Here is a 24,968-nt window from a genome sequence, read left to right on the forward strand (position 1 = left end):
ATCTCTCATCCAACTCTGCCACATTTCTAACTATAACCCTTTTATTTCAGACTGCTATAAGGTTAGCTTTTTGATATGAGTTTTCTGTTCCACATTTATTTAATTAACTACATTTAAATTCCTCTCCTACCATGGGTTCAAATTACTAATCCAGTAACACACCACCAAGCTACTATACACATTAATGATGAAACTATCAAGATGATCAAATAAATGACATTAGTTAACAGAATAATTGACTTCAATTAATTCCATTGTTCTGATTTAGCCCTTCAGTTTTGCATCTAAGCTCAAAGAAATCAGACATTCAAAATTATTTTTTCAGATGGCATTTTCACACCGAAAGATCATTTTTCAGATTCCTTCTCACATAGCACTTGTAAAAGGGTCAGCCAATTCTTGCAATCAATGTATTGTATAATTCAGCCCATTAGGTCAGAATCTTCGCTGTGGAATTGTATGACTCACTGCTGCCAGTGAAGATTCCAACCACCTTCCTATTTATTAAGGAGTCTCCTGTAATGACTGAAAAAGTTATCTGGATTGGACAGCCTGGGTAATGTAATAATCAAATTAATTATTCTTATCTCTTTTCTCTAGCTTGAGGTGCTGAACATTCCAGAATTTTTCACAACAGGGGGAAGCAACATCACTAAATTAATGTGAAAAAATTGTTTTTTACAATACAACTTAAATTATTTAGCTGAGTGATTGGATAACAAGTACAGAGGTCCAATTTAACGGACTAATCTCCCAAACCCAAGCAGTGTTGGAATCATAGCATGATGTTGGAACAGGCATTGTAAGGTGTTCCTGACAACTGCTTGAAAAGACATTAATCTTCCATTGGAAACAGTTTTAAGGGGCTTAACACCTGTGTTAGGACCCATTCTGAAAATTGCTTTCCTTCAAGCAACATCAGTAAAAATGTTAGTTTTCTTTTTCAAAAATGTCTGCCTTAATGAGCTGGGAGGAACAGGTTTGCTAGTTCCTGCTATTTGGCTCTCCTGCATACCGCTTGCTGTTGGCTCATGATCACATTCCCTCCTATTCTCCTTCATCTCAGTCCTCGAATTTAGCTAACAAGGCAAGCAGCCTGAAACTGAATTATAACATCGCAGCAAACTGCCCCTTGGCAGAGTGGCAGACTCCAGCAGCACACCCAAAGTATGAGGTGAATCTTTAAGACCAATTCCAAGTGTTTTCCCATACTGATTTCTTCTGGTGTCTATGTTATGAGCACCAATTGGTTTGTACCTTAAAAGAGCTGTGGGTCAATTTGGTTAATGTACACATTTACACTTTTCTCTCAGACATCCAAATAAAAACATTAATTTACACTACAATATGCAAAAACTCAAAAACTTTTCCTGCACCACTCCATGGACTATTTCTGGCCCAATATTTATTATTGTCACAGTTGTTCTGAGCCCTCAGTTGTCCATGCCTGGCCTTCAGCTCTACCATCTCCACATTCCCAAGCCATTAGCCTGGTTACTCGCTTGTAGGTAGTTTTGTTGTTAAAATGCTTTTTAAGACTGCAGTTGATAATTGTGTGTGCATAACATTGACAAATACTATGTCAGTCATGTTGCTGACCTACTATGATTACCGTGGACTGGACAATGTGTAGTCTGTGCCCATGACTGATGGTACTAGGACCCCCTGAACAATAGTAGCTCAACCTTGACTGGACTGAGGACTATCCCCCACCCAGTTTCTGAGTTGGCCAATCCTTTGAATACACATGTAGTGTGTTTGCCATGCAGACAGTTGGGAGCTGTAGGTATTAGATTGACATCGTGTGCTGTAGAGCAAGGTGTTCCACCAACTCCCTCCAGATTCTTTTTGCAAAGCATGACAAACATCTTATCTGTTTATCTGCAGAAAAGAACATGTCAATATAGTATTACTTTAGTTCTGGCCAAAGAGTTAATGTATTAATAGGCAAGGCACAGAAAGGGATGGTAAAGTGAGTATGCTGTGAGAATGCAAACAGGCGCTAAGTGAGCAAGCACGAAAGGAGCAAATGAGCATCCTGGGAGGCAGCCTGATTCAATCCAGGAGCTCATCGACTTTCCCTGCATGCAAAATGTCTTCGCTGTAGCTTTTTAATGTGAATTCCTCATGGAGGATTCCAGGATAGCATTCATTGGAATCTACCCATCATCTGAACAGTAGGGAATTCAACCAGGTACACCCATTCCAGAGGTTCTGCACTGTGAGCCACTAGGGAGTACAGAGTCAATTTGGAATCAGAACAACATTTTAGACAGTCCATGACATCTTTTTGTCATGACTATAATTAATACATAACCAAAGAGCTTCCAAATTAACATTGTCAATTTTTCATTTTCCTTTGTTTCTCCCCAGTAAATTAGGTTTACTTAAAGCTAGTCATATTTGCATAATCAAAACTGTCTGTGAATTTTTGTTTGAGTAATCTCGTACACTGGTTATTTGTTGTTGACTGAAGAAACTTGGCCAACTCATTCTCAATACTGAGCTTGATAGACAGAGGTTTAACGAAATGGCTGGATCACCAATCTGGTTAAATTTACAATTTGTTGTGACCAGTGAAGAAGTGTACCTTTCCAACTTCAGTCAGAGTACCAGGTTGGAGATATTGGGGTTGTTTTCTTTGGAGAAGACAGGATTGGGAGGAAATTTGATACAAGTATTCAAAACCATGAGGGATCTGTACTGAGCTAATGAGGAGAAGCTAGTCTACTAGGTGGAACCATTGCTAAAGGGATGGTATAGAGGAGACCGAGGGAAATTGGTAGAGGAAACAATGGTGACATGAGGGAAAAAACTTCTAATGTAGCAAGTGATTAGGATCCAGAATGTACTGTCCCAATAGTGTAGGCAAGATCAACAAATGCCTTGAAAAGAGAATTAGATTATTTTCTGAAAAGGCTATGAATGGACCGCAGATGGATCTATATGAATTGTTCCTTTAGACAGCTAACACTGACGCAACGGGCCGATTGGACTCCTTCTGTCCTATCACCATTTCGATTCGGCGAAGAGGACAGATACCTCTCAGGTTTGCAAAGCTAGAGGGGACTACAGGGATAGAGACCGGGAAAGAGGAGGATTTTCTACTCGGGGCGTTGCTTTACTAGTTTTCAATGAAGTTGAGTGAGTGGCCCACGTCGAGACAATCAGCTTGGAGCATCGACGGAACACCAAAGGAAATCTCGTCCTTAAATGTTCACATTGGAGAAGGCACTCCATTCTCAAGCGTCTCTTCAGCAAGTTAAACAGTTAACGACCAAACAGTTGAGAAATACTTGCTGGTAGCAGACTGAAAAAGTTATGAGGGATTACTAAACTGTTATTCATTTCCATATTCCAAGAAAGGTAACAGGAATAAGGCTTCGTGTTTCCTAACACGAGTCAGTGAGCGGGTTCACCAAGTAACCAAACACTGGGTGCGGGGGCCTGGGGGATTGTGCACATAGGAGCTACAGTGATGCGAGCAATTTGCATATAACACAGTACGCTTCTTGCCAGACAAAACCTTACATAATTTTACCTGATAGGTATCAGTATAGAAATATACATTTCTTCATAAACAGAAGCAAAGTCCCCATTTTCTGGTGGAACAGCTGCTTGTGATAAGTAATTCGACGTGGCTAGCGTTTTAAAGAGGGCAGAGCTCCAATAATAACCGGTCTTAGCCTGTTATAAATTGTACAAACTGATCGCCAATCTCATTCAGATTCAGGAGGTTACACTGAGAGTTTGGGTTAAACAAACAGCCAGCTACCAATGCAGTCAATTGTACCCGACTGGGTGTTGAGATTGTAACTATTTGGAATATAAAATTAAATTCCTAGAATTATATTGTGAGACAGTCAATGATTCTGCAGAATTATGTGCTGGTGTTACTTTTCAATTGTAAAGTAATATGGACATGGAATTAACAGATAATTCCACAGATCCCACTCTGAGCTTTGCTGAAATAAGAGATTCTTTTCATTTCCATTCACTGCCAGATCTAACTTTACATGGGTCACCCTGGAAATGTGTATATTGATATAATTAATAATCCCGCGATGGACTATGAATGCTGTATTTACATCACGGGGCCTATAGCCCTTAGAAGGAAAAAAAATACTGAGCACATTACCTCCAGTGCATTTCGACTCGAAGGAAAACAGGTTGATGAAGTAAACAGGCTTCGGAAACTTGCTAAATTATGTTGCTCGCTTTAACAGTTGCCTTCTGCAAACTTTCCAATTCTTGGCACCCAGTGATGCTGAAAGATTTGAAAGACTCTGACGATGGCTAGTTTTATTCAGTCGGAGCGAAAGCTCAGATATGAAATGGTGTCTTCTGTTGCTGAGAATATTCCTCAGCCTGTGAAATGATTCTTTGTGACAGTGGGAAAAGATTAATAGTGCAGCCATACTGGCTGTGTTTAAACTTGCCTCACATCTGAAACGTGTCTGTGGAAGACAGTGAGAGAGAGAGAGAAATTTGCAGATCACTGTAGCGAGCGAGCACTCAGTACTTTCTGCTAACTTATCTCTGCACTCATGCTGTGCCTATTAATTGAACAATCCTCACTTTCTGTCTGTGTTTTCACGCACAGCGGTTTCTGCAAGAACCGACAGCCGGAGACAGCTACTAACTAATTCAGGGAAAACAAATACCTTTCACTTAATGTGAACTCAGGAAAGCGAACAATTGATTTCAAAAGAATTTAGATTTCTCTCTGGAGCTGACCCGTTAAGGCAGCCACGCTGGCAAGGCATTCACTAAAGCCAGCAGAGAGAGAGAGAGAAAAAAGCGTTTAACCTGCAGGCATCAGCCCATACAGAGATAAAAACATTTCTTGATATTGTTTTGTTAGAGGCTGGAGAAGATTTAAGAATTGGTGACCGCTGCCAAGCCTCTTTCAAAGTAACAGCCTTTCCGATTCTTTGCAAGCAGTCATGGCTCTGAGTATTTTGTGTCGCTGGAAGTTGTACAGTGCCTCTGTATTTGGCCAAGAGCTCCAGACAGCCCGGAGCTAGGACCGAGGTCACCTGCCAGCACCCAGACTCAACTCTCTGCTTTCCCTGTGTCTGACGCATTTCCAAGCACATGGGCCGGCTCCGTTCAGGCTCATCAGCTTTTCAAAGTTGGTGACTTTTGGGGGGGAAAAAAAAACGTAATTAACACAGAAGAATCGATAGACGTGTCTGGCCACACTTGTTTTGGTGGATCGAGTTGAACCTGGAGGAAGTTCCTACAATGTACGCCCTGACCCGTGGCTGTTGTGTTGCAGTTGTTGGTCTTTGCTTGTGGGGGCTAGTGATCTTGGCAGGTGCTGCCTTTGGGGACCCTGGAGAAGTCCATGATTACTACCTGCAGGAGATCATTTCCAGACAGCCTCACTACTACTACCCCGAGGAGCGCCGAAGGAGCCCAGAGAGTCCTGTGGAGAGGCGGCTCAAGGCGGAATTAAAGAAGGATAAGGAGAAACGCCTCGGTGCAGGTAAGACTGACAGTCATTAAAAACCAACCGATTCACATCAATACCGAGTTATTCTCTAATGCACATTCTACATGAAAATGCGCCTTTTTTTAAAAAAAAAGTGCAAGCCAATGTGCAACTTTTAAAAAGTAAACGATTTTAAGATTGGGCGCGTTTCAAAGTACGGAAGAAACCACTTACGTTCAAGTAAAAGTTTTCACGTGAGGGATTATTGTTGCATAGGCAGGAGAACAGATTCTCAGTGTAGCCCGAGGTTTGTAAACAATGCCATGCGACACCGTGTGACGGAAAGTTCCTTCTGAAACTTTGCAAGAGTTAGTTCCGAGCCCGGGTGAATACAACTTGGAGAGCGAGCAAATCCCATCACCCGCGAATGTTATGGTAATAAAATACTGCCCTCAAACTAAATGGATAATTGCAAGGAGCGCGAAACTATAGAAATGTTTCACTGAATAATGGTTTCCAAGTGAATCATTCAGAATAGTTCATGTTTAAACAAACTTCACGGCCACTTGCGAAGCAAAATCGAAAGCATAAAAGACGTTTAAGCCGGATTTTGTTTTACAAAATATGAACTCGATTTTACCATAAGTCTTAATAATGCACAGTTAACCTAGCTCTGAAAATTGACTATTACAATGACATTGAAGCCATCAGTTTGATGTTGTCTCATAAGATTGTTCATACATTCTCATTTTCTAGTCAAAAACGGAAATAAAAAAACTGATAAAAAAGCCAATGGAAAAACGCCAAATAGCAGTCAAGAAACCTACAAAGCCGCTGAAGAAAAGATTGAGAGTGAGTGGTGTCATGTTTAATATTATCCTTGACTTGCCCGGTCTACTTTTCTGAAAATTAATTCTGATTGGCACTCAGATATTATAGTTTGAAATTAGATTTCTGTACATTTGAATATTTGCAACAATTTGGATTGTAAAATGTGAAAGTGTTTAGAATTCGTCAATACTGAATAAGTATCTCTGCAGGCATGGCAAGTGTAGCAACAGGCACATAACTTGAAGCTTCTCTGCGTACATACCCCGTGAAATAAATTCAGTGACATTATCTATACGTGTGGCACTGAGTGATACTGTGAATTGAAAACTCCACTGTTCCAACTTCCCACCAATGGATTATTAAGTGATATTTCTAGTGACCTACATAAATCAGTGATGAAACACAGTACATATTATTTAGTGTATAAAATTTAATAACATAGGCCAATATATACAGACATAATTGGAGGCTGGACAGTTCCTCAAACATGTTAACAGATTAAATTACTTTTATCAGTTTACATAGGAGTAAAACATAGAAGTAAAAAGTTGACTTAGTATGAATTAAGGAACATAGAGTCATAGAAGTCTACAAACAGTGGTCTCAGGCGATCTCTGTATATTTAACCAGCATGTGAAGGGAATTTAAACAATGCTAATGACTGTAATGCCTTATTGACGAGGAAAAGTGAATATCCATTTATTAATTTTCTGCACACTATAACAGATAATTTTAGTTTTGTAGTTATACTTTCTACTATTCTTTCAGCCTGAAATTGTGTCAAGAACCAGAAAAAATATACATATGCCTCACTCTAATTTATGTACTGCAATCATATTTCTCAAATTGTTCATTATTAAATGCATTAATATTTTCTTTGGCTGCTAATATCCTGTAAATAAAGAAGGTAATATAGTCATAGCTCATATGTGGACAGGAAATTGTAGGTTTATTTAAAATGAATAATGTTTGGAACTATTTTGACTCCCAGAATAGCTTGATGAATCACATATTACAATTTAATACAAACGTTATGGTCACCCACGTTTTTGCTCTTTATTTTCTGCCAGTTCTAATGGCCTAATCTTTATTATAATATTAAATTTTGAATGATAATTAACTGTAATAAAATTTGTTAAATATTTGACAGCTATCTCTATTACTACACATTATATACACCAGTCATTATTTCTGCAAACCAATGTCAATATTTACCATGTGAACAAATTACTGTCCTGCATTTCTGTGTCATGGTAAACACAATAGGCTTCCATGTTGTTAAAGGTGATAATGCTGTAGTCTTTGAACCAGAATAATCTTTGAACCAGACATCATGGTTTATGGATTAACTGTCCAATAATGTTGATAAATTAAACCAGGCAGTAAATATTTGATTGAAATACTGCTTGGGAATAAATGATTGGACAAGGTCCATGTTCACGTGTAGATTGTAAGCTTGCTCTTGGGCTGATTACAAATACATGAGGTAAAAGGTCAAACAAAATATTTGCCAGTTTTAATTAAGCACTTTCAAAATTCAAACTTGTCACGTGAACATACAATGCCAACCATTGCCTACATGTGGTCGGTTATATAACTCCATCTTCCTTATTTTCTGGTTGGTCTGCAAGGCCTACTGTGTCTACAGTGGTAGAGGAATTTCACCAGGATGTCTAAGGAGAAGAGGTTCTTGCCGGAAGCAAGGTATAGTTTATTGCATGACAGCAATCAGGTATGAGTTAAGATAGTCCACCTTTCCCACCTAAGTTCTTTGAAATGATCAAATTGGGTGGAGTGTAGTGCATTCTTTAGCATTAACCCCATCAGAACAATTTCCTTATGATAGAAAGCACAGCAAACTAATTCTAGCATGAAGAGCCTAGTTCATGGCTTCAGTTTAAGCTGCTTTTAGCTGACTTCACTGTAATCAAGTTAAAAATACCTTTGTTAATATGGATATTTTTGAATCCGTTGGTGAAGGTTTTGTAGCATTGCCTTACAGTAAGTATAGATAGTGCAGAATTTCGAAAATTAAATGTCTTTCTCTAATTTAAAGTATTAAAGTCTAAAATACAATTAATCTTAGGCTAATAAATTTATATTAATTTAAAATGTTTTCTTTGTAAATATTAAATTCAAAGAGTAAGGTCAGAGAGCACACTCTACCTGATTTGGTTTTGTGCAATGAGGTAAGATTAATGTTCAAATTTTACATTTAGTTTGAGAAAGGAGGAGGTACCAGATTAGTTTTTAAAATTTCAGTGAGGTGAATTATGACAATATGACAACAGAGCTGGCTAACATGAATTGGCAAATTAGTTTAAAGAATATGTCAATATAGATGCAGTGCCAGAGATTTAAGGGGTATTTCAGAATACACAGAATAAGTATATACCAATGTGTTTGAAAAAAAAAATCAAGAGAGCAATCCACCATCCATATTTAGCTAGAATTGTTCATTAAAATATCACAAAAAGAAAAAAGTGCATTATCTAAATGGTGAGAGTTGCAGAGCTCTAAGATGCAGAGGAATCTGGGTGTCCTTCTGTATGAATTGCAAAAGTTAGTACACAGGTGCAGCATGTAATTAGGAAAGCTAATAGAATGCTACCACTTACCAGAAGGTGAATTGAATACTAAAGGAGGGATGCTTCAGTTATACAGGGCAATGATGAGACTGAATCTGAAGGATGGAAGATATTGGAGGCAGTTCAGGGAAAGTTTACCAGATGAATATCTGGAATTAGGGAGTGGATAGTTGTTGTCTTATGATGAAAGGTTGGACAGACTTTTTTGCATTGTATCCATTCAAATTTATAAGAGGTGATTTGAATGAAACATATAAGAACCTGAGTAGCCTTGACAAAGTAGTTGAGGAGAAGTTTTCTCCTGTAATGGGAGAATCTAAAATCAGGGGCTGCCCATTTATAACACAGATGAGGTGACATTTTTTAGGCTTTCTTAGAGGTTTGTGAATCTTTAGAACTTGTTTCTTTAAAAGGTGGTAGAAGCAAAGTTCTTGAATAGCTTTAAGGCAGAGGTAAATACATTTTTGTGGGTGAACGGTGATCGGAGGAGGCAGAAATGTGGATTTGAGGTTACAGTTAGATCACCCACGATCTGAACAAATGGCAAAGCAGGCTCAAGAGACTGAATAGCCGACTCCTGTTCCTGATTCACACGTTCTTATGTGTTTAAGTAGATGAAACCCATCTCAAAACAAGCCATTGTAATTGCAGAATGGATTTATAATTTTTTATCAGTTTTTCTTCAAACAAAATAGTTTGGCTGCTTTGAGTTTATAGTGCTTCTTCACTAATATTAATATCAATATCATTAAACCATTTTCTGTGCTGAATTCAATGCTCATTATTCATCAGTAAACACTTTTTGTTTGTGAAATCACTCTTTGATCTTCCTGATGAGGCACTTGGCAAAAGTGTTGAGACCAGCAAAACTTAAGTTTTGATATCCATTCAGTGGTGAGTTGGCAAATTCAGTTCAGTCAGTAGTGAGGGAGAAATGTGAAATTTAGCAAGATTCTCTGCCCTCGCTGTTGGTGCTTCACAGATGTGAAAGCTGTGTGAGGCCTGACTATACTATCTCTTCTGGTTCATTATCTTCAATAGACAGTCTGCTCAGATTGATGCATGAGAAAATGCTATTCAAAGCAGTTCTGGAAAGTTGCCACAAAAGTACAAATTAAGTTTATTTTTATTAACTGCTCTTGTTATCCTTTTTATCCTGTACCATATAATATTGAACAGCATTGGACATTAACTGTTTTAATGGATTCAGGGAATGTGGGTAATGTTGACTGGGGCAGTATTTATCACCCATCCCTCATTGCACTGGTGAAATTGATGGTGAGCTGCCTTCTTGAATGCCTGCAGTAGTTGGGGTAAGAACACTCATGATACTGTTAGAAAATGTGAATGAGTTTCGGGCAGCTGGAACAAGGTGAATACAAAACTCATTGCTGGTATAAGTCCTAGGCCTGAAGTATTAGGCCTATTAGGTCTCATTGCTCACTGGGCAACTCATGGCTCAATGGGAAAGCCTACCATCATGTAGATATGGGGATAGAACATAGAACATAGAACATAGAAGAATACAGCGCAGTACAGGCCCTTTGGCCCTCGATGTTGCGCCGATCCAAGCCCACCTAACCTATACTAACCCACTATCCTCCATATACCTATCCAATGCCCGCTTAAATGCCCATAAAGAGGGAGAGTCCACCACTGCTACTGGCAGGGCATTCCATGAACTTACGACTCACTGAGTGAAGAACCTACCCCTAACTTCAGTCCTATATCTACCCCACTTAATTTAAAGCTATGCCCCCTTGTAATACCCGACTCCATACACGGGAAAAGGTTCACACTGTCAACCCTATCTAACCCCCTAATCATCTTGTACACCTCAATCAAGTCACCCCTAAACCTTCTTTTCTCTAATGAAAACAGCCCCAAGTGTCTCAGTCTATCCTCATACGATCTTCCTTCCATACCAGGCAACATCCTGGTAAACCTCCTCTGCACCCGTTCCAGTGCCTCCACATCCTTCCTATAGTATGGCAACCAAAACTGCACACAATATTCCAGATGCGGCCGCACCAGAGTCTTATACAACTGCATCATGACCTCAGGACTCCCGAACTCAATTCCTCTACCAATAAAAGCCAGTACGCCATATGCCTTCCTCACCGCACTATTTACCTGGGTGGCAACTTTCAGAGATCTGTGTACATGGACACCAAGATCCCTCTGCTCATCCACACTACCAAGTATAAGGGCGCAGGCTCAGAGGGCCGATGTGTCTACTCATGCACTGTGTAGATCTTTGTGGTAAACCTCCCTCCGACTTTCCACATCAAACACTGGTATGACAGGGTTCGTGTATATTTGGATATTAAGTGAGGCTTCTTCGACATGGTCCTCATCAAACTCTCCCAGGACAGTTACGAGATCGTGTTAGATACAGATAATACCTTCCTGACACTATCCCCATCAAATAATATGTGATATGAATAAAACGGCGTTGGATACAAAGTAATACACGACTAGAGGTCCCCCACCAAAATTCCCAGAACATGCCTTTCACCCTGTATTCTGTATTCAAATTCGACCTTCCAGAATGAATCACTTCACACTTTTCCAGATTGAATTCCATTTGCCACCTTTCTGCCCAGCTCTGCAGCTTCTCTATATCCTGCTGTAACCTGCCACATGCTTCCTCACTGTCAGCAACTCCTCCGACTTTCGTATCATCTGCAAACTTGCTCACCCAACCTTCTACCCCCTCTTCCAGGTCATTTATAAAAATGACAAACAGCAATGGTCCCAAAACAGATCCTTGCGGAACACCGCTAGTGACGGCACTCCATGAAGAAACTTTGCTATCAACTACTACCCTCTGTCTTCTTCCATCCAGCCAATTCCTAATCCAAACCTCCAACTCACCCTCAATGCCATATCTCCGTATTTTCTGCAGTAGCCTACCATGGGGAACCTTATCAAATGCCTTACTAAGATCCATATATACCACATCTACCGCTTTGCCCTCATCAACCTCCTTCGTCACCTTTTCAAAGAATTCAATAAGGTTTGTGAGGCATGACTTGCCCTTCACAAAACCATGCTGACTATCCTTGATCACATTATTCCTATCTAGATGTGCATAAATCCTATCCCTTACAATTCTCTCTAAGACTTTGCCCACAACAGAAGTGAGACTCACCGGCTTATAGTTACTAGGGCTATCCCTACTCCCCTTTTTGAACAAGGGAACCACATTTGCTATCCTCCAGTCTTCTGGCACTACTGCTGTAGACAAAGAGGACATAAAAATCAAGGCCAATGGCTCTGCAATCTCCTCCCTTGCTTCCCAGAGAATCCTAGGATAAATGCCATCAGGCCCAGGGGACTTATCTATTTTCACCTTTTCCAGGATTTCCAATACCTCTTCTCTACATACCTCAAAGCCATCCATTCTACTTATTTGTGCCTCAGTATTCTCATCGCCAACAATGCCCTGTTCCTGAGTGAATACTGAAGAAAAGTATTCATTCAGTGTCTCCCCAATCTCTTCCGCCTCCACACGCAACTTCCCCCGACTATCCTTGCCTAGACCTATTCCTACCGTGGTCATTCTTTTATTCCTAACATACCTATAGAAAGCCTTAGGGTTTTCCCTAATCCTACCGACTCGGGACCTTTCATGTCCCCTCCTTGCTGCTTTTAGCTCTCTCTTCAGGTCCTTCCTGGCTACCCTATAACTCTCAATCGCCCCAATTGTACCTTCACGTCTCATCTTGAGATAGGCTGCCCTCTTCCATTTAACAAGGGATTCCAATTCCTTATTAAACCACGGCTCCCTCGCATGACCCTTTCCTCCCTGCCTGACAGGTAATTAATTATCAAGGACACTCAATAGTTGCCCCTTGAACAAGTTCCACATATCATTTATACTCTTGCCTTGGAGTCTACTTTTCCAAGCCACACATCCTAAGTCATGCCTCACCGCATCATAATTTCCCTGACCCCAGCTATAACTCTTGCCCTGTAGTACACACTTATCCCTCTCCATCACGAGAGTAAAAATCACCGAATTATGGTCACTATCCCCAAAGTGCTCACTTACCTCTAATTCTAACACCTGGCCTGGTTCGTTACCCAGAACCAAATCCAGTATGGCCTCACCTCTTGTTGGCCTGTCTACATATTGTGTCAGGAAACTCTCCTGCACACATTGAACAAACACTGACCCATCTAACGAACTTGAGGTATAGCTTTCCCAATCAATATCAGGAAAGTTAAAGTCCCCCATAACAACCACCCTATTACTGTCACTCATCTCCTGAATCACCTTCCCTATCCTTTCTTCTACGTTTCTAGGACTATTGGGAGGCCTGTAAAAGACTCCTTACAGGGTGACCTCACCTTTCCTATTCCTAACCTCAGCCCAAACTACCTCAGATGGCAAGTCCTCATCCATCGTCCTTTCCACCGCTGTAATACTATCTTTGACAAGCAATGCCACACCTCCCCCTCTTTTACCCCCACCTCTGACCCTACTAAAACATTTAAATCCTGGAACCTGCAACAGCCAATCCTGTCCCTGTTCTAGCCATGTCTCCGTAATAGCCACAACATCGAAGTCCCAGGTACCAACCCACGCTGCAAGTTCACCTACCTTATTTCGTATACTTCGGATATGGCCGAGAGGGCTTTTTCAGTGTGCAGTCCAAGTCTGCAGGTATCCAATCCTTCCTTGTGGAGGACTCAAACTCACTCCTATATCACTTTCCTTTTTTGCTTGCCTTGGAAATCCTCTGTTCCCTGCAAACTGGATGTCACTGAGTTACGAGGCCATAATGATTTTTCAGAGAAGGGTTAAAATGCCATTGGCTTTTAATGTTAAAAATCACACAACACCAGGTTATAGTCCAACAGGTTTATTTGGAAACACTAGCTTTCGGGGTGCTGCTCCTTCATTAGGTGATTGTGAAGGATTTTTCTCCACAATCACCTGATGAAAGAGAGCACTCCGAAAGCTAGTACTTCCAAATAAACCTGTTGGACTACAACCTGGTGTTGTGTTAGTTTTAACTTTGTACATCCCAGTCCAACACTGACGTCTCCAAATCTTTGGCTTTTCATGACATCTACGATAGATGTGTGAGGTGTCTGTCAGGGTGTAAGTGTCAGGGAGTAATCCAATCTTGTCAGTTTCCTGTCTACTGGATTAGATTAAAGTACACTGATTATTTAGGAAAAGCAAAGATTGAAGCACTAAAATCCTGATAGAATGTTGGGAAACACCCTTTTGCCTATTACCTCTTGAAAATGGACTGCTTCAATATTTGAATGTTGAACAATTCTGTAAAATGCATACACAATAGATGCATTGAGTGTCCTTTGCAATGTTTGTGAGGTATGCTTTTGAACCATACATTGCTTCACCAGTATTTGCTTGAAGCCCAGGCTTCTGGCATAGGTTAGCCCTTGAAGTCAAAGCTTTACTGAAGACCATAAAGAACAAGAAACTAAGTACAGTATTTATCACCATGTAATGAAATAAAACTTACTTTAAAACATTTCTTTAAAATCTAATTTTGAAAGTTTTGAAAATTTTAGTCTTTGGCAAAATAAGAGTAGTTTTGTGAAATCTATTTTGAAATATTCAGTTAATTCATCACTTCTTATTGGCAAAATGGTGACTTGCTAAAATAGAACGTTTCCATTATAAATATTGGCATATTTCTTTGGAGTTTTTCCATTATAAATGTTTTGATGTTTAATATTTACAAAGAAAGCAAGACTCAGACCTTTGAAGCACGAATAAGGCTTACAGACTTGAACTGCATGATAGACATAACAATGAGAATGGATGTGATTGGGTGAGAGTTTGTGAAGGAGAATGTGGATGGGCATATATTATATGAAAATTCAGAATCTTGAAGGGTAACTGTCATGGATAGAGCTATTATTTTCAAAACTGTATATTTTAGTCATCAATTGGTCTGTATTTCATATTACATTGGCAAAGGTTTTGAAGATCTTTTCCATAAACACAAACCTGCACAAAAATACCATAGAATACTAGATATAAAAAAAGCCAAAGCATTTTAAAATCTAATTCTCAGGATATGGGCATTACAGACATTTATTAGTCTTTATTGTACTTACTGGCTGTAAGATGATAGGCCTTCTCCTTTAACCTCAAACTGATATAAATAAGTGACTTGCTGGGTACATCAAAAGCCAAATTATCTTTAGAACAACAAATGAAGTGCTAGCATTTGAAGGTAATTTTTTTAAAAAAAGAGATAGACCTATTTTATGGTGTTCCTACCCTGGATCCGGAGGCTTGGGTTCAAGTCCCACCTGATCCAGAGGTGTATCAAAATATCTCTGAATAAGTAGATTAGAAAAATAGGTTCAAATGAAAAAAAATTAGAAGAATTATACATACAATGGTTTAACAGGTTAATTTCTGTTCTTGGAGTCCTCTAAGCTATATGGAGGTTACATTGTCTTGTGAAATCTCAATAAAACAAAATATTCATGAGCATGTCTCCATTTCATTCAAATTTTAAAGCTGAGCTTTATGAATAATTAGAAAATGTTATGATTCTTCTGGATGTTATTTTGCTAACTCACAGTTGTCTGGATCGTAATTTCCTGTTCTCTGGTTTGTAACTTATGGTAGTACTTTACTCTGAATATATTGGACTTCTTCAACTAAAATATAAAATCACAGATTTAAACATCATTCCTGGTTTTCCTTTTAGCAAAGACTTCATGAAACAACTTTAAGATGTCTGAAGTACTTCCAAATGTGCCTTGATATTTGAACTAGCATGTTTTAATATGAAAAGGTGAACTGAGTGATGAGAGATTTACAATCACGCATCCTAAGTGGGATTGCATTTGTGCAAGAGATATAAATACTAGGGTAAAAAGTTCAGAACTATATAATAGCAAACTTAACTGTAGCCCACAAGGTCAAGAATATTGTTTAAAATAGCATTCAAATACAGCACAAAGAATAGCTTTTAGCTTTTAGATAGAAGATATCTGTAGTGTAGAAATAATTTGTTTTGATACTTTTGATATAAAATATATTGGATATGGTTCACCAGAGCTGATTATTTCCTAAGTACTAATATGGAGTTGAAGAGCAGTGATCCCTGTTGTTGTTTTTGTATGAGGCCTATTTATTTTAATGCACAGTACCTTTACATTACATCCTAGTATCTCCTAAAAGTAAATGATTATTCTTAAATGATACATTATTCCAATGAAAGCCATCAAATTGGACAGAATAAATGCTTCCTGAGTAGAATTAAGATTGTAGAGTTTGAAAGTTTCAAGTATCAAGCTTGATTGGTCCTCATGTCTGGGGGTTATCCCTAAAACCTCAGTAGTACTAATAGAACCTTCTCAAGATAAAAGTCTGATCGACAAAATATAGATGTTTACTTTCTAATAATAGATGGTTTTGGTGCCTTTATGATTTTCCTCACAACTGGATCAGGTTCAGTGGATGAATGCATTTCCTGGTGTTGCACTTGCCTGAGAAATCCGGTCAGTAAATTAGGCTTGTGAAGTTGCTCATTTTAGTTATAGTCATAGAGTCATAGAGGTATACAGAATGGAAACAGACCTTTTAGTCCAACTTGTCCATGCCAACCAGATATCCCAACCCAACCTAGTCCCACCTGCCAGCACCTGGCCCATATCCCACCAAACCCTTCCTGTTCATATACCCCTCCAGATACCTTTTAAATGCTGTAATTGTACCAGCCTCCACCACTTCCTCTGGCAGCTCATTCCATACACTTACCACCCTCTGTGTGAAAAAGTTGCCCTTTCGCTCTCTTTTATATTTTTCCCCTCTCACCCTAAACCTATGCCCTCTAGTTCTGGACTCACTGACCCCAGGGAAAAAACTTTGTCGATTTATCCTATCCATGCCCTTCAGGTTTTTGTAAACCACTATAAGGTCACTCCTCAACCTCCGACGCTCCAGGGAAAACAGTCCCAGCCTATTCAGCCTCACCCTACAGCTCAAATCCTCCAACCCTGGCAAGATCCTTGTCAATCTTTTCTGAATCCTTTCAAGTTTCACAACATCTTTCCAATAGGAAGGAGACCAGAATTTCATGCAATATTCCAATAGTGGCCTCACCAATGTCCTGTACAGCCGCAACATGACCTCCCAATTCCTGTACTCAATGCTCTGACCAATAAAAGAAAGCATACCAATTGCCTTTTTCACTATCCTATCTACCTGCGACTCCACTTTCAAGGAGCTATGAACCTGCACTTCGAGGTCTCTTTGTTCAGCAGCACTCCCTAGGATTTTACCATGAAGTGTATAAGTCCTGCTAAGATTTGCTTTCCCAAAATGGAGCATAATTGTGGTAAACTTTAGACAGAATGGGACTGCAATTAGAATTCGCTTTCTGGAATAGGAAGAGTCATTGACTTCAGTCGTGATGGGAAATTTTAGATTATGGTTTGATCTGGTTAACTTTAACTTAAAAGGTTTAAGATAATCAACTTCCTATGTAAGACTTTCCCTTTAAATTGTGACTAATTATTTTTAGATTGCATTAGCACAGAAGATGAGAAATATTTAATTAAAACAATAACATATCTGACAGATTTACAGATTTCTTCTGATTGAATGTTTATTCTGAATTGAGAAATGGATGTTATTTTAATGCTTTATTAAAGTAGACCATACATAATGATTAGGATTAAGAGAGATAATATGAACAATGCCTATTCCCTGACTTTAACCTAGAAATTACAGAAGTTTTTTTTCAATACATTTTTAAGCATATTCTGGTTAAAAGCATGTCCAATAGAAATGTCCATATTACAGCATTAATTATTACTTTTGCCTGTGATGTCTACTGTCAGTGTCCATGAAGAATTAATGAGATATATTTGTATATGAATTCTGTTTATTTAAGAATTGTTTAGTAGAATCAAATGTACTTGTGTCTTAAGAACATAAGATGGTCTTGAATGAGAAAGGCCAACTGGTCCATGCAATCCACTTAACAAAGGGAGGGGAAGACTTTTATTTTACACATGGCCTTTTAGTACCTCAGGTTGACCTAAAGTACTGTCCAGCTAATTAAACCTTCTAATGTGCTGCTGTGTGTGCACGTATGATGACCTTATCACAAATCCTAGTCTTTCCATGGTCACCTGCTGATTCATTACTTAAGCTAGATAAATGTGTTCTCTCTATCTTCACTGAAGAAAGACCTACACTTTCCAGTTTGTGTTTCATCATAAAGTGTTGCAGGAGAGTACAGTGATGTTCCATTGTACCAACCAACTGTGAGACATGGACTCCATGGCATTTGATTTGACTTGATAATTTATTATTGTAACATGTACATAGGTGCAGTGAAAAGCTTTGTTTTGCAAGTACAGGCAGATCAAACCACACAAAGTGTATTACGGTAATAGAACAGAGCGAAGAATGCAATGTTACGGTTGCAGGACATGGGCAGAAAAAGTGTGATCTTTATTAAATTTAAAATTTGAGAAGTCCATTCAGAAGACTAGTAACAGCAAGGAAAAAGCTGTTCTTGAATATGTTGGTACGTGAGTTTGAGCTTTTGTATCTTCTGTTTGATGGAAGAGATTGGAACAGATTATAACCAGAGTAGGAGGGGTCTTTAATTATGTTGGCTGCCTTCCCAAGACAGTGAGATGTATAGATGGAGACAATATATGGAAGTTTGGCTTGAGTGACTTACTGGACTGTGTTCACAACTCCCTGTAATTACACAGGCCTGGGTAGAGCAGTTGTCAAGACGTGGAAGGAAAGGCTTATATTTATATAGCAACTTTCATGATGTTAGGGATCCCCGAAAGGCTTTACAGCCCACTAAGTACTTCTAGACATGTGATCAATGTTACAATGTGAGAACAGCAGACATCTGCTGTGACAGGGCTCCTGAAGTTCCTTATCTCTGAGTTGCTTAGAGAATCAAAAATTTTAAGAAAGATTAATAATTGATATGACCTGAGAACAATTGCAGAGCCCTTCTATGAAAAAACCTTGTTATCCTCTGAAGGCCAAATACTGGGCCTTAGCTTCGGTCTTGATGTCCTTCATTCAAACAGGTCAAATGGTAAGGAAGAAAATTGGTGTTCCCTCATTTCAGAATGTTTATCAAGTACCTGTCCACATAAGGACTGGTATATCTTCTACTGCCATTTTCTGTTTCTAAAATAGCAGCATGGCAGACTGTATCCAAGAGCATTTTTCTAGCCCCCCCCCCGCCTTAGATTCAATGACAATTGGTGTGAGCAAATTGAAAGCTGTTGGCAGTTTATTATTCCACAGGGAATTTTTCTTTTTAATTGTGCTCCAGGCTTGTGATTTTTTATTTCTGATCTTTAATCATTGCCCAAGCTGAACATTTTGGTGACTTCAACAAAGTACATATTTTCCATTGCGTTAATGACTCCTAATGTGGCTCTGCTCAACTTTATATGCTTGAGTGAAAATAACTTTTAGCTGCTTGAACCTTTCTTCAAATCTAAGTTCCCAAAGGCCTGGGATCAGTCCAGTCACTTTTCTCTGAAATATTTCCAAGGCACCTCTACCCATTTTGAGGTAGGGTGGCCAATATTACAGAACTGACCTCATTATTGTTCAGACTTGTAATCCAAGCTTTTACACTTGGATCCTAACAAGCTTCTTCATAAAGACTCTACACTGAGTAAATGTCCAATCATGATGTCTGTAATTGTTTTTTTAAATCTGTTTCATAAGATAAAGATCAATTTTAAAGATCAATTCTTCCCTCTGTTACCTCTCAATTCTTCCCTCTCCAGAGGGTGGTACGTGTATGGAATGAGCTGCCAGAGGTGGAGGCTGGTACAGTTGTAACATTTAAGAGGCATTTGGATGGGTAAATGAATAGGAAGGGTTTGGAGGGATATGGGCCGGGTGCTGGCAGGTGGGACTAGATTGGGTTGGGATATCTGGTCGGCATAGATGGGTTGGACCGAAGGGTCTGTTTCCGTGCTGTACATCTCTATGACTCTATGATACTTGGAACTGTCAATAAAGCTACTAATTTACTGAAGATCCCTCATCACCCCATTATGAGAATGATATATTGTGTAAACAGTCAAGCAGCACTAATGATTATGTCAACAGTGAAACCACAAGCATGTTTTATTCATTGACTGGCTCGGTTTTTATCTCAAAGGTGTAAGGAACGTAAGCTTTAAGTGATGACACCTTGACAGTTTCAGAGGTTATCCACTTTTTACAGATATAAACAATGCAAAAGCACACCTGGCCTCTCCCAAAGGGGCATCTGGTTCCCTGCAATGGACACATGACCTCTGCCAGAGGGTTCATGATCTCTCCAAAAGGGTATCTTACTTCTCCAAATAACTTCAACAACTTTAAACTTTTCCCTTAAATGCTAGAAGGACATGAGTTATAAGGTGAGGATGGACTTTTTTCACTGTAACATAAGAGATTGAAAGGTGACCTTTCAGAGGTTTATTAGATGATGAGGGGGATAGATGAGGTGAATCACAGGTGTTTTTTTCCCCAAGGTGTGTGATTCCGAGACTAGATAATATATTTTCAAGGTGAGAGGAGAACGATTTTAAAAAGACATGAGGGGTAATTTTTTTCCACAGAGAATGGTTGTGTGTAGAATGAACTTCCAGAGGAAGTGATGGATGTAGGTGCAGTTTACAACATTTAAAAGACATTTGGATAAGGACATGAATAAGAAATTGTTGGAAGGATATGGCCAAGTGCAGGCAGGTAGGACCAGTTTAATTTGTGATTATGTTCGGCATGGACTGGTGGGACTGAAGGATCTGTTTCTGTACTGTTTGACTCTGACTCTATAAGTCATGATTTGGGAATTTCACTGGTGAAAGTTGGATCTGTTTGATAGCAACTGCCTCATGAACCATGATGTGCAAATTACAGATGTCCCCATTCCCTCCCACTGCCTTCTGTCAGAAATAGTGGGTACCACTTGTGGACAGGAAATTGGGGCTTCAGCACCATGTTGCTTAAGTGTGACACCCTTTTGGATCCACAAAATAATCAGGCCCTGGTGTCCATTTTGGTATTGGCATTTTCAGTGCAGTCCAAGAGGCTGAACAGAGTTCAGTTGAAACCGTGTGTTCTAGGCAGACTCCTCTTTTTAAGGTTCATTTGTATAAAAGGACCCTTGTAGAACTCAATATGTCATCAGGTTTCATTTAAAACTGCTGACGTTAATGACTGTCATCCTGACATGAGATTTATTGCTCTTGTCCCACGTATATTTGCTCAATCATTTTGTATGATCTAATCCTTTCAAATAGCCCCTTATATAGCAGTTTATGGTTTGAAAGGTTTTTGAAAATCAAAGTTTATAAAATGAACAGGATTGGTATCATCCATTATGTTGTTCACTTTCACAGGAGATTCAATCAGATTATTCCTATTTCCTGAAGCCTTGTTGGAAACTGCTGAACTCTAAGTGACCATAAATCCCATTCCTTGTAATGCCTTTGTGCATCCAACATCAAACTGATAGGCTGCAGTATCTAGCATCTGACTTCCTTTCCTTAAATAATGGGAAAACAAGACTGTTCTTTGAATTGACTGAAACTGACATAAACCATAAAAGTGAATAAAGATATGAGATTTCACATTTCATTAAACACTGTCAATAAATGAAATTAGGTGTAGCAGCATGATAGAATTCAAGTGCTTTAAGTCTAAAGCACTTCTGCTTTTTAGATTTATGTATCCAGTTCCATCAAGATTGTAGAATCATCTCCAAAATCAAAAACTAATGCAAATAATTCACCATATTTTAACTCTCATATCTAACCTGCAAATTTAAATCATGAAAAGACTATTGTAAGTGTTTTTAATAAACCTGTTCAGACATGTTATGTTACAGTTCTGTCACTAGTTACATCTTAAGGCCCATAGGAATGATTGTGTCTGCAGAGCCAGTGAAAGAAGCTCAAATAGTTCAGAGGAGCAATAGTTGGGAGATTTTGATGCTATTTTTCAACTACCCTCCCTTAAAGTATACCTGTCATAGTTTTCGCACGGCAGTAACCCACTCCTATGTGAAGCCTTTAAAACGGCCTTTTATATCCTTTAATTGTATTTGAAAAGGTGTAAGAAGCAAGGATAATCTCCCATAAAAGATTTATAAATGAGGTGAACTAACTATTCTGTCCCTCAGTCAGAATTCCTTTTGCAGAGAAAACACTTTGTCACGATATTAACCCTTCATACATCAGAAATCACCATTATTAAACTTTTATTTAAATTGGTTCTGACACATTTTTGTGAGACTGTGCTAAACAGGATGGCGGGAGTGCATTAATCAATGATTCCTCCCTCCATGATGCTTTAATCTCTGGTTTTGCAATAAGTGATCTTCTGGTTCAGATTGAATCAACCTTTTCTGCTGTATCTCCTTCTGCAGGAACTGCAAGCAGCATTTCTACTTAAATAAAACAAAGAATTGCAGAGGCTGGAGATCTTTAACAAAATCAGAAATTGCTGGAGACACGCAGCAAGTATGGTAGCACCTATGGGAAGAAAGCAGAGTTAATATTTGGAGTCACTTACATTGATTTCCTTTTCTGTAAAGTTTTAAGCAAGAATAGCAAAATTGTGATATTTTGAGTCATAAAGTCATAGAGATGTACAGCATGGAAACTCTGTCCAACTCGTGCATGGCAACCAGATATCCCAACCCAATCTAGTCCTGCCTGCCAGCACCCAGCCCATATCCCACCAAACCCTTCCTATTCATATACCCATTCAGATGCCTTTTAAATGTTGCAATTGTACCACCCTACAACACTTCCTCTGGCAGCTCATTCCATACACGTACCACCCTCTGTGAAAAAGTTGCCCCTTAGGTATCTTTTATATCTTTCCGCTCTCACCCTAAACATTTACCCTCTAGTTCTGGACTCCCTCACCCCAGGGAAAAGACTTTGCCCTTTTAACCTATCCATGCCCCCCAGGATTTTATAAACCTCGAAAAGCTCACCCCTCAGCCTCCGACGCTCCAGGGAAAACAGCCTCAGCCTGTTCAGCCTCTCCCTATACATTGGCCTAACCAATTTCCTGTACAGCCGCAACATGACCTCCTAACTCCTATACTCAATACTCTGACCAATAAAGGAAAGCATACCAAGCACCTTCTTCACTATCCTATCTACCTGCGACTCCATTTTCAAGGAGCTACGACCCTGCACTCCAAGGTCTCTTTGTTCATCAACACTCCCTAGGACCTTACCATTAAGTGTATAAGTCCTGCTAAGATTTGCTTTCCCGAAATGCAGCACCTCGCATTTATCTAAATTAAACTCCATCTGCCACCTTTTAGCCCATTGGCCCATCTGATCAAGATCCTGTTGTAATCTGAGATAACTTTCTTCGCTGTCCACTACACTTCTAATTTTGGTGTCATCTTATACCTCTTATGCTCACATCCAAATCATTTATATAAATGACAAAAAGTAGAGGACCCAGCACCGATCCTTGTGGCACTCCAATGGTCACAGTCCTCCAGTCTGAAAAACAACCCTCTACCACTACCCTCTATCTTCTACCTTTGAGCCAGTTTTGTATCCAAATGACAAGTTCTCCCTGTATTCCATGAGACCTAACCTTGCTAACCAGCGTCCTATGGGGAACCTTGTCGAACGCCTTACTGTAGTCCATGTAGATCACATCTAAGACTCTGTCCTTATCAATCCTCTTTGTTACTTCTTCAAAAAACTCAATCAAGGTTGTGAGACATGATTCCTCATGTATAAAGCCATGTTGATTATCCTTAATCAGTCCTTGCCTTTCCTCAGGATTCCATCTAACAATATGTCCATCACCGACGTCAGGCTCACTGGTCTATAATTTCCTAGCTTGTCCTTACCATCTTTCTTAAATAGTGGCACCACGTTAACCAACCTCCAGTCTTCCGGTACCTCACCTGTGACTATCGATGATATAAATATCTCGTTAATAGGCCCACCAATCACTTCCCTAGCTTTCTACAGCGTTCTAAGGTACACTTGATCAGGTCCTGGGGATTTATCCACTTTCATGCATTTCAAGACATCCAGCACTTCCTCCTTTGTAATATTTTTCAAGATGTCACCATCTATTTCACTACATTCTATATCTTCCATGTCCTTTTCCACAGTAAATACTGATGCAAAATATGCGTTTAGTATCGGCCCCATCTCCTGCAGCTCCACACAAAGGCTGCCTTGCTGATCTTTGAGGGGCCCTATTCTCTCCCTAGTTACCCTTTTGTCCTTAATGTATTTGTAAAAACCCTTTGGATTCTCTTTAACTTTATTTGCCAAAGCTATCTCATGTCTAGTTTTGCCCTCCTGATTTCTCTGCTAATGACACTCCTACTGCCTTCATACTCTTCTAAAGATCCACTTGATCTATCCTGTCTATATCTGACATATGCTTCCTTCTTTTTCTTAACCAAATCCTCAATGTCTTTAGTCATCCAGCATTCCCTATATCTACTAGCCTTTCCTTTCACGCTAACAGGAATATACTTTCTCGGGATTCTCGTTATCTCATTTCTGAAGGCTTCCCATTTTCCAGCCATCCCTTTACCTGCAAACATCTACGCCCAGTCAGCTATTGAAAGCTCTTGCCAAATACCGTCAAAATTGGCCTTCCTCCAATTTAGAACTTCAACTTTTAGATCTGATCTATCCTTTTCCATCACTATTTTAAAACTGATAGAATTATGGTCGCTGGCCCCAAAGTGCTCCCCCACTGACACCTCAGTCACCTGCCCTGCCTTATTTCCCAAGAGTAGGTCAAGCTTTGTACCTTCTCTAGTAAGTACATCCACATACAGAATCAGAAAATTTTCTTGTACACACTTAACAAATTCCTCTCCAACTAAACCCTTAACACTATGGCCATCCCAGTCTATGTTTGGAAAGTTAAAATCCCCTACCATAACCACCCTATTATTCTTACAGATAGCTGAGATCTCCTTCCAAATTTGTTTTTCAATTTCCCTCTGACTATTAGGGGGTCTATAATAAAATCCCAATAAGGTGATCATTCCTTTCTTATTTCTCAGTTCCACCCAAATAACTTCCCTGGATGTATTTCCAGGAAT

The 24,968-nt window shown here is 39.3% G+C and overlaps 1 protein-coding gene across 1 annotated transcript in view; it reads left to right on the forward strand.

Moving 5' to 3' along the window:
• Positions 1-4,710: 4,710 nt before the first annotated feature.
• Positions 4,711-24,968, forward strand: part of cpxm2 (carboxypeptidase X (M14 family), member 2) — a 182,325-nt gene continuing 162,067 nt past the window's right edge. Inside the window, exons 1-2 of the mRNA XM_043712660.1 lie at positions 4,711-5,491; positions 6,194-6,289. Of these exons, the coding sequence (XP_043568595.1) occupies positions 5,248-5,491; positions 6,194-6,289 (340 nt within the window). The 5' untranslated portion in view covers positions 4,711-5,247. The remainder of the gene's footprint in view (positions 5,492-6,193; positions 6,290-24,968) is intronic.

The sequence above is a fragment of the Chiloscyllium plagiosum genome, chromosome 22, assembly GCF_004010195.1.
Source record: "Chiloscyllium plagiosum isolate BGI_BamShark_2017 chromosome 22, ASM401019v2, whole genome shotgun sequence".
Taxonomy (NCBI): domain Eukaryota; kingdom Metazoa; phylum Chordata; class Chondrichthyes; order Orectolobiformes; family Hemiscylliidae; genus Chiloscyllium; species Chiloscyllium plagiosum.